At 40.9% G+C, this 13,642-nt stretch overlaps 2 protein-coding genes across 5 annotated transcripts in view; one reads left to right on the top strand and one right to left on the bottom strand.

Moving 5' to 3' along the window:
* The window catches only part of LOC109958977 (uncharacterized), a 31,206-nt gene that overhangs the window by 10,163 nt on the left and 7,401 nt on the right, over positions 1 to 13,642 (bottom strand). The window contains exon 2 of the mRNA XM_020597983.1: positions 4,533 to 4,601. The gene's annotated coding sequence lies outside the window, so the exon portion shown is untranslated. The remainder of the gene's footprint in view (positions 1 to 4,532; positions 4,602 to 13,642) is intronic.
* On the top strand, positions 1,187 to 12,918 carry znf362a (zinc finger protein 362a). 4 transcript variants are annotated; one of them, XM_020597979.1, is made up of 9 exons: positions 1,187 to 2,241; positions 5,422 to 5,485; positions 6,507 to 6,765; positions 7,335 to 7,460; positions 8,358 to 8,676; positions 9,650 to 9,874; positions 10,597 to 10,675; positions 10,801 to 10,959; positions 11,053 to 12,918. In XM_020597979.1, the coding sequence occupies exons 2-9, from the start codon at positions 5,423 to 5,425 to the stop codon at positions 11,170 to 11,172; spliced, it is 1,350 nt and encodes a 449-aa protein (XP_020453635.1). In that variant the 5' UTR covers positions 1,187 to 2,241; position 5,422; the 3' UTR covers positions 11,173 to 12,918. The 4 variants fall into 4 exon arrangements, with proteins under 4 accessions (XP_020453635.1, XP_020453634.1, XP_020453633.1 ...); XM_020597978.1 differs by having other exon boundaries at positions 1,187 to 2,889; positions 6,540 to 6,765; XM_020597977.1 differs by having other exon boundaries at positions 1,187 to 2,889.

The raw sequence follows: 13,642 nt of genomic DNA, 5'->3' as shown, positions 1-13,642 counted from the left end.
TGTGACAGTAATATAGTATCTCTGAATTTGGATAAAACTAAATTTATGGTATTTGGGAATCGTAGACTAGATAATGAACTTCAATTGAAAATTGGGGGAGCTAATATAGAACGAGTATATGAAATTAAATTTCTAGGTGTCATAGTTGATGACCAGTTCTCCTGGAAATCTCATATCAGATATGTTCAGCACAAAATAGCAAAGAATATATCGATATTGGCAAGGGTTAAATATATTTTGGACGGGAAAGCACTACACGTTTTGTATTCTTCATTGATTTTACCATACTTAGAGTATGGCGTTGAAAACTTGGGAAATACATACAGAAGCTCACTTCAACCATTGTATATATTACAAAAAAGAGCGCTAAGAATTGTGCATAAGATGGGATATAGGGATCACACCAATGTAGCTTTCATACAGTCTAAATTGTTAAAATTTTTTGATTTAGTGGGATATAAGACTGCTGTGTTTTTGTATAAAGCCAGGAACAATTTATTACCTGGTGGAATTCAAAAACTATTTAATGAAAGGGAAGGGGGATACAATTTAAGGGGTCAGTTAAATTTAAAAATTCATGCTATACGTACAACTAAAAAAAGATTTTGTATTTCCTTAAGTGGGGTAAAACTATGGAATAATTTAAGTGTGGACATAAAAAATAGTAATAGAATTGATGAGTTTAAACATAAATATAAAGGTATGTGTCAATCAAGATATATGCAAGAACAGGCTTAATGATTAATTAGATGGAACATTGTGGGTGTGGTGTATGAATGTTAACACTTTGTAATAATTCTTTAGTATATTACCTGTGTGGTGTAGAAGAGAATTATTTATGTAGAGATACTGCTTGCAAACCAATGATGGTAAGATGATGTCATGGGGTAGGACTGGATAAGTCTGACTTCTTCCTACTCCATTCGAGCATGTACTAGGTATAAGCAAATTGATATTGGATTAGCATTTGTTGGATATGTGTAAAATTATGTGTGTTGATATATCAACTGTCTTTACATGTTTGAAAGAATAAATCAAATCAAACATTTAAAAGTGCATTAATACTCCATTCCAACTTTATTTATAAAGCACTAAAAACAACCAAGGTGGACAAAAGTGCTGTACAGTGTAAATAAGAATATACATTAAAAATAAACACGATCACCCCTAAGCTTTGTTGTGGGCACACTCAAAAGTAACTAATTAGCTGACCTCAAAGAACGTGTCGGTGAATAACAGTGAAGCAAGTCATTAATACCACGAAAAACAGCCTGGCAACACAAAACCTCTTCTAATGAAGAAAATTATTTATCATCTATTAATAAAGGCATTAGTTTCTACTTTCAAAACATTTACAAAATGTGTCTTATTAAATAGTAATATACTCATTAATAAAATTGGGCTCTACCATGATCTAAGACCACATACGATGCACCACCACAATCAACAACCTTCAAAATGGCCATGATGTTGAATCAGCACCTGTCTAAAACAGTTTCACCCTTATAAATAAATTGATTGTAGAATCAAATTGTTAATACAAGTAAAATATAAATTCTAAAAGGTTTTTCTTTTTAACGCCATGTGCAGTGAGTATGTAAAGGAGCAGTCATCTCACGTTCAGCTCCAGTATAAGGCATCATGTTGACCACTAGCTGAACCTGTCTGCTGTGCAGCAGTGCCATCTCCTGAGGAGCTCAGCACACAGCACATTAGTGGCCTGCCATGAGGCTGCTGAGAGGATTGGCTTCAGATTTACTATACATGAGCAGGGCGACCTGGGACAGACAGCCTTTACGCACAGCTTGAGTTACACCTGTAATGCAACAAAATATTCTTTTTGCACAGCAGCAGTGGAGTTCCGTCTCTCCCCTATAACCACCTTCTATCTGTGCATTTCAGACCATTGTCAGTGATGATACACGTGAGAAAATGAGCTTCTCACATGCAGTATAATGTTGTCACTGTCCGGGTAAAACGTGAACTTCCCATGCACTCATATTCACGTTGCAGCGCAAAGGCGACCGCAACATATGCAAAGAAACCCATCTTAAACCCCCCCACCCCACCCCTTTTTAAACGAAAAACCAGAAAATGGGTTAAAAATCAGTTTCAGCTCAACAGTTCCTCGCCTGCAGCACCCAGAAGTGAACAGCAGGCGAACCGGAAGGTTTGAAGTCCGACTGAGTGCGAGCAGAAAGAAGAGACTAATCCAAAATATTCCTTCCCTCGCCGGTTCAGGTACGTTGGCCGCTCGGATCCAAATTCTCAGCCTCCTTCTGTCCCTTTCTCTCTCACACAGCCGTCCGGTGTCGCTTCGCCTCCGTTTCTATTTAAGTCATGCAAAAGTTACAATGAAAAAGACCCTTTTCCACGCAGAAATGATAAAGACCGATTTCTTTTCCTCTGTCGTCAAAATAAAAGCTTCCATTACGCGTCAGTATTAACATCGATGTTAAAATTTATGGCTCAGAAGCTGCTGAGCTTTCCGCAAAGGTATGATGATTGTTGTAGGAAGTGTCAGGTTTTCCCCCTCCTCTAGCCGGGCTATTCAAACCTGCAAATCAAAGTAAACAATCATTCGTGCGCTTAATGCAAATGTGTCACAGGCGCGTCACAAAAACGTTTCATTCCATCGGTAGAATTACCAGCTTATAAAATTCGGATCTGCAGAATATGGCGTCCAATGCTTATAAAAATAAGACAGGGCTGCCATTTTTGTTTTCCTTTTGTCTGGAATTCTTTAATAAACTGTCTGAGAATGCGGGAGAGGCGGCGGACCAAGCGGGGCGCTGCAGAGGACCGGTCTTCTCTGGAGATGTTCTCATTTAAAGCTGCTCGGCTCCTGTTTGCTTTGGTTTTAATCGGAGGAATAATTCAACACAGCAGGTACAAACAAGGAAAGGTTGAGCCTAACTTTTGTTTATTTCAAGAGGTGACCTGACAGTAATTAAGTGTTTTTGATTTGGCAGCGTTGAGACAGTTTATTGTAAATTATTATTGTTACACAGAAATATTGAGACATTAATTCGTGCTCATTCTGACTAAAGGCATGTAACAGACCACACAGAAATAGATTTACCTAATGATAAACATCATTACAAAGTTAACAGCATGTCACTTTCTAATAAGACATCAAGTTCCCAGTTGTGAATGTGATTAAGTATATTTTGATTGGAGTATAGTACATGGTCAACCAGTCATATGACAACAAAATGTGCTCTTCTGTATGCTTCTGTTTATTCTAAATGTGTTAAAGTGTCAATACATTCATTAGCTATAAGTTACAAAGCTTTTCTAAAAGCTGGCTTATTAGTGTTACCTTTATGTCAACAACTCACCAGTTTCTTTGCTCTGTAATTATGAAACAGTTGTCTATTAACAGCAGTTATTTTGATCATTTATTAATCATATCAGTTTGTATGCAACAGTGCTAAACATTCTCTGGTTCCTGCTCCTCAGATGTATGCTAGTAAACTGAATATCTGTGAACTCTGTAGTCTGCTGGTTGGACAGAAATCTGTGCCACCTTGTGCTCTGGAAAAGCATTTTATAGACAAAACACATGATTGAGTAATCAACAGAGGAGCCTGTAGATTAATTAAAAGTGAAAATAATCATCATTTGTAGCCCGAAATAATAGTGTAGAGGATTTTTTATTATACAAAATACTGAGTTCGTCTTTGATGCACCCACATCAGAATCACTGTCTGTTTTCCAACCTGCTGGAAATAATTACAAACCTAACAAATGCTGACATAAATATTAAAGCCTTATTGAAATTCAGCTGCTTTTCCTCAAAAACATAAAACTCTTATGGCAAAAGCGGCACACGTCGTCCTAAAGCAAGTAAAAGCAGTGCACTTTAGACCTGACTCTGTACTGTAAAGGTTAACCTGCTGATTGGAAGGAATGAACGTCCAGCCGCACACAGGAACTGTAATTCATATGTAGTTCTTTACTGGCATTAAAGCGTTTTGTTTTGAAAAGTGACAAAAAGACATCCAGCAGCAGTCGAACCCCTGAGCCTGCTCTCCCGAGGCAGAAAGCCTCCAGTTAGTGAAACGGCTCCCCACTGGCATCATTAGAGAAATATTTTGTGGGGTTTAGTGTATGCTTGTACTGCGGGGTATAGCATTTTGCTTCTCTTGGCTCACATATGGACTGTGTTATGCCTTTCCTAAGACAAACAGACTTAGGAATGGCGAAGTGTGCCAAAGCATGCAATGCAAAATGTTTTAAAAAAGAGCTTCGTACAGGGCTGCAAAGAGAAAAGGCTTCAGATCACAATGTGAGCAGCTCCCTCTGCCTTATGAGAAGGCTTGACAGTGTAGAGAAAAGCAACTGAATCAAGCATTGTGTGTAATTACAGCCTATGAACACCAGATATTATTTAAAAGAGAAACTGTCATACTCTTATTTGGCAGTCACAGTTACAGATGTAACAACAAAACTGCTGTAACACATACAAGCCTGCTTGGTTTTCTCATGCAAGTTATTCAGTGTTCATTATATTTAGTTGGATTACTAACCTGACCGGTCTTGCTGTCCTCTGAGGTGAGACTGTTTCTCATCAGACTCCTACAGTAGCAGCTGAGGCCCTGTGCGTTGAGGAGGAAACACGCAGCAATTAGGATCTGAGCCACATCAGTTTCTACATGTCTGTTATCTCTGATAACCATTTCCATAACTGGCTCTTTAATCATGTGAGAGCCTATCTGTCAGGCAGTGCGCTCAACGTGCTGACATGTTTGGAAATCCTTAATCCCTTAAACATCCTCCTTCACTCACCATTGTAATTCAGAAACATCCTCTCTGCTATCTCTGATGAAGTGTCGTTTTGGAGAAAGTGGTAGGACGCTAGGTCTCCTCTTACACTTTTAGGGAAGGACGAGAACTAATACAGAATGTCTTTGAAAATGCGCTGTCACAAGACTAGGATGAGTTATCTCAGATTATCACACCAAAGAGTCAGCTGCTGCTGGAGTGGAGAGCTACTGATACAACTGTTTGACCGCTGTTTTCTAAACTAACAATAGACCTACACATACATTTACAGGAAACGGAATATTTTGCTACAGTGGCTTCCAACTTGGAGTGAACGTGATTGCTAGGGGACAGAATTTAGAAAAGGAATTTTATGCTATACAAAATTATACTTGAAAATGACTTTCTTTTGTTTATTAGTTATGTATTTGAACAGGAATATGTCAAAATAAAGCAAAAGAAGAAGGTCACTCACCTATGGTGTCACAAGAAAATGTTACTTAAAGGCTAAGAAGGCTGGGAGCCTCTGTTGTACAAGTGGAACTGCAATTATGTGCTCACTAAATATGCTGGCAGGTATTTTCACTGATGGACAGATGGAGCGGCTGAGTCATGTTATCATTTTAGTTTACGACCCATGTGTCTTCATTTCAGGATGGCTGAACCTCGCTTTAACAATCCTTACTTTTGGCCCCCACCTCCTGCGATGCACAGCCAGGTGAGCGATTCTGGTATTTGTTCTTATTTCCGAACACCAAGCTGTAAAGCCGTGGCACTGTAAATTTTCTGTGTAAAAATGATTTAGAATCATGATTTTTGTAGAAATTCACTGGCCTTCTTGCTGAAAGTTGATCCACTAAATATAAAGTGCAGACAGTTATCTTAGCACAAAGAGTAGAAATATGGGTGGAAGTTAGCCTGGCTCTGTCTCAAGGTAACAGAATCCACCAATCAGCACCTCTGAGGGTCACTGTTTAACACATTACATCTTGTTTGTTTTAGCCATACAAGAACAGAAGTGTAAAAATGCCAGTATGCTATTTTATTAACGGTTATGTTCTGGACATTTATTTGGCCAGATGCAGAAGTTTCTGGTTGTCTGACAATTGCACTGGCCAAGACATAGTTAGATATATAACCACTCAACACTGTGATGTATTGCTTGGTTTTGGTACTAATAACACAAACAAGATATAACATGTTAATATATGACCTGTAGAGGTGCTAGTGGAGAGAACCTGGACAAAGCTAGGCTAGCTGTTTCCAATAGCATCGATTTTCTCTTCTAACAGCAAATAAAGTTGATTTCCTACAAGTTGATTGAATCAAATTAACAAAAATAATGGATACTGCTTCTTTAGATCTCCATCAAACCTTAAAATAAGTGAAATACTGGACATTATTTGTCACCTTCTATGACCTGTAAAAATCCCTTAAATGAGTAATGTACCTACATTTTTCACCATTTCTGGTTTCTAAAACTCCTCAAAATTAAATAAATCTACTATGGAAAAAATTCTGCTACCAATCCATGGGCACACATATGTGATGAGGGGTCACAATTAAAACAAAAAATGTTGGGAACCACTGGGGTAATAGTAATCGGCTGTTCTCCCGTCTGAGTTTGAGTTACAGTGTCACATATCAGCCATTAGAGGGCGCCATCGCATCATAAACTGACACTGACTGAACTGATGATGGCTGTTTTCTTGTCACAAATGTTGTTCCTTGGCTGTCAGCTGGATAACCTAGTCTTGATCAATAAAATCAAGGAGCAGCTGATGGTGGAGAAGATCAGACCGTCACATCTGCCCCCTGCCTCAACACCTTCCCAAGAGCCCTTACTGGCTCCCCCCAGTCAGGCGGAAAGTGGCCAGCACGGGATGTCCAAAGCCCAGCAGATGCAACTTCTGCACAGCCACAGCCTGTCTCAGCCTGATGTCGCCCCGCGTCCCCGCCCCGCCAGCCCTGCCCTCCCCGTCTCCAGCTCAGTCACAGGTACTTGAACTCTGACTACTCACCAAGTTCCACAGGCCTCGCTTTTTACTGACGACCATGAAATCAAGGTGGCTGTAGTCACTGTCACAGCCAGGAAAGTTTTAGGTTGCCAACAAACAACCATCAGATGTTCTGCATGAATACTGCTATACACAAGAGTGCTTTTCCTGTTATTAATGATAATGATCATCTTATCTCTGAATTTGAGAAAATGCCTGTGCATGGTGCTACAGAACACAGCTGGTAAACAGAGAGGTTTCTAGGGGATCCAATGAATGTAGTGAACAACCAGCATTCAGATGTCCCCATGACTGGAGATTTAAACTATATAGGCTGCATCAGCTCTTGGACTCGTTCATGATTTGCAATGTTTTTGTGTTTCTCTTATTGTGTTATGTATATTTTGTTTTTACTAGTGAGACAAAAATAAAACAGTTAAAAAGACTATTCTTACACTGCTGAACAGTTGTTTGTGGTACATATCTTTTACAGACTGTGTGACGTAAAGTACTGTATATTGTGTGGGTTTTATATATATATACACACACATTCTGTGGAATTTTTACCAGGTCGTATTCTAGGGGATGTGAACTTGAATCTGGATGAAAAGGCAGCTATAAAAGCAAGAGGATTATGGGAAGACTGGCATCTGCGTCAACTCATGGATCATCCTTCAAGGACAAACCATGTCTCAGGTGATCACACAAGGACTGTTGTCCTACTCAGGTTTGCAGTCTGTGGGTGTCATTCAGAATTTATTGTACATACCACATGTGTAGAGGTAGAATGCTGTCTATAAAATGACTTTAACGAGTTTTTAAAGCAACATGACTATTCATAGGTCTCTACTAAACCTTTGAACAAAGGATTCAGTCCCAGCAGTATTCCTCCTATTTTAATACAATTCTTACTCTTATGAGCCTTTCTAGATTAGCGGTTCGATTCCCGGCTCGTCCAGTCCACGTGTCGAAGTGTCCTTGAGCAAGACACTGAACCCCCAGTTGCTCCTGGTGATGACACCAGTGTGTGAATGGGTGAATGGCCAAATAGTGTGAAAGCGCTTTGAGTATGCTGCAAGGCATAGAAAAGTGCTATACAAGTATAAGACCATTTACCAAGTTTGCACTCTTTCTTGTTTCTCTCCAAATAATGGTCATTATTCTTGACTCAGTTCCCAATTCTCCCTCAGAAGAGAGGAGGTATGATGAAACTATTAATTCTGCACATTGTGCAATCTTTGACCTTCGGTTAGTGTCTCTCTCCATAGTCACATCATGTGACTAACTAACTGCTCCTGCCCTATCTAATCTGACTTCTGCAGAAATATCAAGGCATTTCCTTAGTTTAGATGTGCACACCCAATTAGTCTACATAAAGTGAAACAGCGTATGAATATAATGTGACTAACAGGTAAATCAGATAAATATGGTATTATCCTCTCTGTAATAAAAATTTATAGTATGTCCTTCATTCTGTGGCACCTACATTTTTGTTCTGCTGTATCCAGTGGGACATTTGAGACATTTAAAAAGGTAACCCCTCTGTGATACGGTAACTTATTGTGTTCTCCTTTTTATTGTTGCACCTATCAGGTGTGGCACTGGCATCCAGAACAGGCAACCTCAACTCCTCAGAGATCATCACCCCCACCTCAAGCAGCCATAGTCGGCTGGGTGGAGCTCCCAGCCCTCACTTCATCTCAGGGTTAGCCAGCAGCCATGGGATGGAGCCTGGGAAAAACAACGGGGGTCTCGTGGGGCTCCTCGGGCCTCCTCCAAAGGAGGGACGAGGCCGTAAAAAGATCAAAGCAGAGAATGGGTCTTCATTGTTGGTGGTGCCCTACCCAATCCTAGCCTCAGGAAATGACCAGGCTTGTGTCACCATCACTGCCAAAGAAGGAAAAACTTACAGGTACAAAATGACATTTTGTGATGCAGCTGCTCTCACTTGGCAGTCTTACATTTCTGGTACTAACCAGGCTTGTCAATACAAGCAAAGTGTAACTACGGGTGCACAGTTGTTTTTAGATGATCATGAACAATAGGTTTCAGACCTCCCCAGGTAGTCCTAAAAAGGATGAAATAGTTTGATTGACAAAACCAGTGGTTATATCTACAATATAGAATACAGTATAATAAGATATAACCAGGCTCACCAAAACATAAGAGCAGCCAAAAACAAGCAACTTATAGAACAATCCTGGTAATAGTGTAGAACACCATTGTACTGTATGTACCAGAGAAAATATAAATACTTCATCTTAAACATGCAAAACACATAATAAAATATCTTGGGGGCTTCTTAATGCCCCCAAGGGGGGCGGCATGGTGGAGAAGTGATTAGCGCTGTCACCTCACAGCAAGAAGGTTCCCCGTTCGAGCTCCAGCGACCCGGTGCCTCTCTTTCTGGAGTTTGCATGTTCTCCCTGTGTCTGCGTGGGGTCTCTCTGGGTACTCCAGCTTCATGTAGTTGCAGAAAAAGAAGAAGTTTAAAGTAGCCTTGGTATTTAGTATTTTACTTGTGCAGCACTTGTGTAAATGTACTTAACCACTTTCCTCCAATGGTAGACACTGCAGCCACACAAAAGCACAAAGCCCCCCTTCGCCCTTCGAATAACTATGCATTAAACTGTGGCTTCTCACAGGTTTTCCAGTGTTTCAGCATCTGTTACACACAGTTTTGTAATTCCAACAGTGAGCTGATGTGCAAAAAGGAAGCAGACCTCCAAAAATTCCTCATAGATCAGAAGTGATTCATAGCTCATACTCACTCAGTAAAGCTGCTGCAGCAGTTCAGCGACGTGCAGTATAGCTGAAAAGGCACCATGTGCTCTGTGCTTTGTCTTCATGTGTGTCCTCTACCTGTCACTGTTTTCTCTATGCAGATGTAAAGTTTGTCTGCTGACCTTCTTCTCCAAGTCAGACATGCAGATTCACTCCAAAACACACACAGAAACTAAGGCTCACAAGTGTCCTCATTGTACTAAGTCCTTTGCGAATGCATCCTACCTGGCCCAGCACCTTCGCATACACCTGGGCATCAAACCCTACCGCTGCTCCTACTGTGAGAAATGCTTTCGCCAGCTCTCCCATCTGCAGCAGCACACCAGGTCTGACCTTTGAATCAACTACAGTGTGCTTGGGAATCTCTCTGTTGTTGTTTTGGGTCTCTCTCTCTCTCTTTACTTTGTTTTTTTCTGTGATAATACACGGGGCCTCTGACCCCTTGGTCCCTGGCCCCTTCAGTTAAAAGCCAGATTAAAAACCCTAACACCTTTCCTAAATTTATATATCCCTCATTTTTATTTTCTAATTTTATTTTTAAAGTTCCTGCAGAGTCCAGCAGGTATCAGGGGTAACAAGCCTGTTAATTTGTGTGCACAAAAAGATAGTTTCCTTGAATTGATTATTTGTAACCTGAATTCAGTCTCAGTCAGTTTTAAGCAAATTGCAACATCACCTTGTGTATTTGTTGTAGCAATAAAAACTGCATCTACTTGTTGTATTCACTCTGGAGACTTAGTGAGGAGCATGCAGGGTGCACGGGTTTACAGTAAGCCTGTCCAGCTTTTGTTGCTATGGTTACATGTCACCATGCAACTAAAGATGAAACAGATTTAACCTTAAAAAAAAATTTAACTGGAAACAAACTTGCAGCATGTTTGGTCATCAAACTTTGAGCTGAGAATTTGTGTAAGAAAATTTTTGGCAGCTCTTGTCACTTGAGTAGTTACTTTACTTCAGTTATATTTCAAAGCATTGCAAGTTTTGTCAGTTTCCTGTCTGAAAAGAGTTTCATTTGGCTAATGTTGGCTCATCGTTCCTATTTCAGAATCCACACAGGTGATCGGCCATATAAATGCGCCCATCCAGGATGTGAAAAAGCTTTTACACAGCTGTCTAATCTGCAGGTAACTGCTTTCTCCTGCACTTGTTTTCCCACCTCAGTCCTCACCTGCTTGGCTTGATTTGTGACCCTTTGTTAGGCAGTTGGAGGGAGGTGCCTCAGTTGATGGATGTTTTGTCTTTCTTGAAGTCTCACCAGAGGCAGCACAATAAAGACAAGCCCTTCAAATGTTCCAACTGTTACCGTGCCTACTCAGACTCTGCCTCGCTGCAGATCCACCTGTCTGCTCATGCCGTGAAAAACGCCAGGGCCTACTGTTGCAGCATGTGTGGCAGGGCGTACACCTCAGTGAGTCGGAGGTCCATACTCAAGTTCGATTTTAAACTCTGAATTTACTGCAGTAGTGATGTCTAAAAGTGTTTTCTCCCCCCACCCACCCAGGAAACGTACCTTATGAAGCATGTGGTTAAACACTCAGTGGTGGAACACGTGGTGTCCCATCATTCCCCTCAGCATAGGACAGAGTCACCCACCCTCCCTATAGGCATCTCCCTCATCTGAGCCTCCTCACCCATCTCCTTCTGCTCCCATCAGAGACGTTTCTTCTGATACCGGCACTCCTCTGATAAACTCCTATGTTGTGAAGAGATGCTCTTTTAATGACTTTATTCTCCTGCTCTTTCTTGCTGACCAGATATTATTAATGGGAATGTCCAAAGATGGTTTCTCAGCACTTTCAGGCCTGGAAATGGCAGGTCTAAAATTCCTTTTTTTATGCGACTTCACAGGATAGCTCCAGGCAGCTACATGGAAACTTTTTAAAATGTTTTTTTCCTATAACAGATTACTTTGTCTTTTTTATATGGCCTCTTAGTTTACTTTGTCTTTGACATAAACAAGTCTTCCTTTTGCCAATTGGCCACAAGAACAAAAAGGTGGATGTTTATATACTGTACAATGTTTATGTATTTGCATATCTTGCTTCTTATATCACTGTTTGCTGTCTTTCACCAGTCACATGGCCATAATGCACACACAAGTCATGTGTCAACATTAACTTCCCCCTATATCATTTTCACTCTGTTAACAACTGGGACTTGTACTGACTCATAAATTAAACTTTACATACATACAGACAGATTTTGCTTACGTTATCACTGTGCTTATCGAGAAACTGACTGAAGGTGACTCTTTACTCTGCAACAGTTAATTTCAACCAGTGTCACACACACAGATATTCCATTTTGATCTGGTCATGTTTAAAGATTGAGAGATTCCCAGCAGTTTGATTGCTTCAAAAAATACACTAAAGGCAAAACTGAAACTAATTTATGCAATGAATGAGAGCTTCTGCTTTAAGATAGTGCTAGAAGTGAATCATTTTAAATTCAGTCAAACTTCCTGAATATATAACAATTTTTATGCATTTACGTTGCAGAAGTCACAATAGTTTGTGATTGTGTTATTCACTTATGGTACTTTTGTCCACTTTATATTTAATTGGGTGAACAGAAAGTAAATGTAGCATTGAGGCTGAAACACTACAAACCACTTTGCTGCACATGGACACGTGTTGCTTTCCCAGAAAACATTCATAATGAGGTCCCTGTTTAGGGTTTTCAGCTTAGTGTCTAATCAATCATCAACCTTTTCTCAGTTGTGTTATGAACACCTGCCATTTTATAAGGATTTAAGCCTCAACAGTCACTTCTAGGATCCGCGTCACTATTTTATCACTTAATGTCTGCCTTTTATGTCATACTGTGGTGTACTGTGCAATGTAAACCTGTTTGATAATAAATAATTCTATAATTGCAGGTAATGGTGAAAGCACTTGTAGTCAACAAATCAGATGTCAAGGTAATAATCTTGGCAGATTAAACTGGAAGAAAACATTCCTCCAAAAACATGCCACTGCTGAGAAATTCACCCAGAAAGCTACAGTGGGTAACTTAAGGTAGCATTAACATGAAACTCCAAATCAGTCCACTGTGCTCCCTGTCCATACTACAATCTACCACTCCCACCACGCTCTGCCCAGCTCTTCAGATATTTCTCATTATGAAGTTAGGAGATGAGAATGCAACAGAAACTACTGATCAAGCACAATAATTTAAAATCTCTGGTTGGTTACAGAGGTTAAAATCTCTGCACTGCTGCCAGTGCTGTTCAATGAACCTACTGTAGGTCACAGGAGGCTTCGACAGCACCTCAAGACAGTTTTTGAAAGATATTTCTACAATAACAATGTTTGTTTTAAAAAGTTACATACTGTAGCTCTAATTGTGCTGAAATCCAATGTAATGTCAAGAACCCTTGGCAACCTGAATGTTGATATCTGCCACACTGTTGTCAAAAACATCCTTAAACAATCTAGTTGGCAAACAATCCAAAGAACAGTGAGATGCTTTGTGGTGCATGTGGTGAACCAGTTCAGATAGCATAGGCAAAAATACAGGCTCAAACTGATCAAAGACAGCAGGTTTGCCCGGGTGCGCCTGATAGAAAGAGGTGAGAAGGGCAGGATCTAAAATAAAGGAGCGGGGAATCCAGGAACGCGCCTCCGGACCATAACCCTCCCAGTCCACCAGATATTGGAAACCCCGGCCCCTAGGGCGAACATCCAGGATCTGCCTGACGGTGAATGCAAGGCCACCGTCCACCTCCAGGGCAGGAGGAGGTGGAGCCAGTGGTGGACAGAGGGGACTGGAGGAGACTGGTTTGATCTGTGAAACATGAAAAACAGGGTGAATACGGAGGGAATCAGGGAGCTTGAGTCTGATGGCAGTGGGGTGAATGATTTCCTGGTTGATGAAGGGCCCTAGGAACCGGGGCAAGAGCTTGGGGCAGGCACCTTTGATGGGGACATGGGCAGAGGAGAGCCACACTTGTTGCCCAACCTGATAAGTAGGAGCGGCTCGACGGCGGCGATCGGCCAGCCGTTTGTTTTGATCGGCTGTGCGCAGCAAGGCGGCCCTGGTCTCCGCCCAAACGGCCTGACAGCGGGAGATGTGAGACTGGGCCGAGGGAG

Source organism: Monopterus albus, unplaced genomic scaffold (genome assembly GCF_001952655.1).
Source record: "Monopterus albus unplaced genomic scaffold, M_albus_1.0 scaffold36.1, whole genome shotgun sequence".
NCBI lineage: Eukaryota > Metazoa > Chordata > Actinopteri > Synbranchiformes > Synbranchidae > Monopterus > Monopterus albus.
The sequence above is the reverse complement of the archived record's forward strand: the minus strand, read 5'-3'. Positions and strand labels throughout refer to the sequence as shown.

What these genes read in the sequence shown, in the direction of transcription:
- znf362a (XM_020597977.1), top strand. Translation starts at nt 2,687, where the DNA reads ATGCTTATAAAAATAAGACAGGGCTGCCATTTTTGTTTTCCTTTTGTC. An exon ending in CGTCTCCAGCTCAGTCACAG is followed by an intron (nt 6,766 to 7,334) that starts GTACTTGAACTC and finishes AATTTTTACCAG; the next exon opens with GTCGTATTCTAGGGGATGTG. An exon ending in CATCTGCAGCAGCACACCAG is followed by an intron (nt 9,875 to 10,596) that starts GTCTGACCTTTG and finishes TTCCTATTTCAG; the next exon opens with AATCCACACAGGTGATCGGC.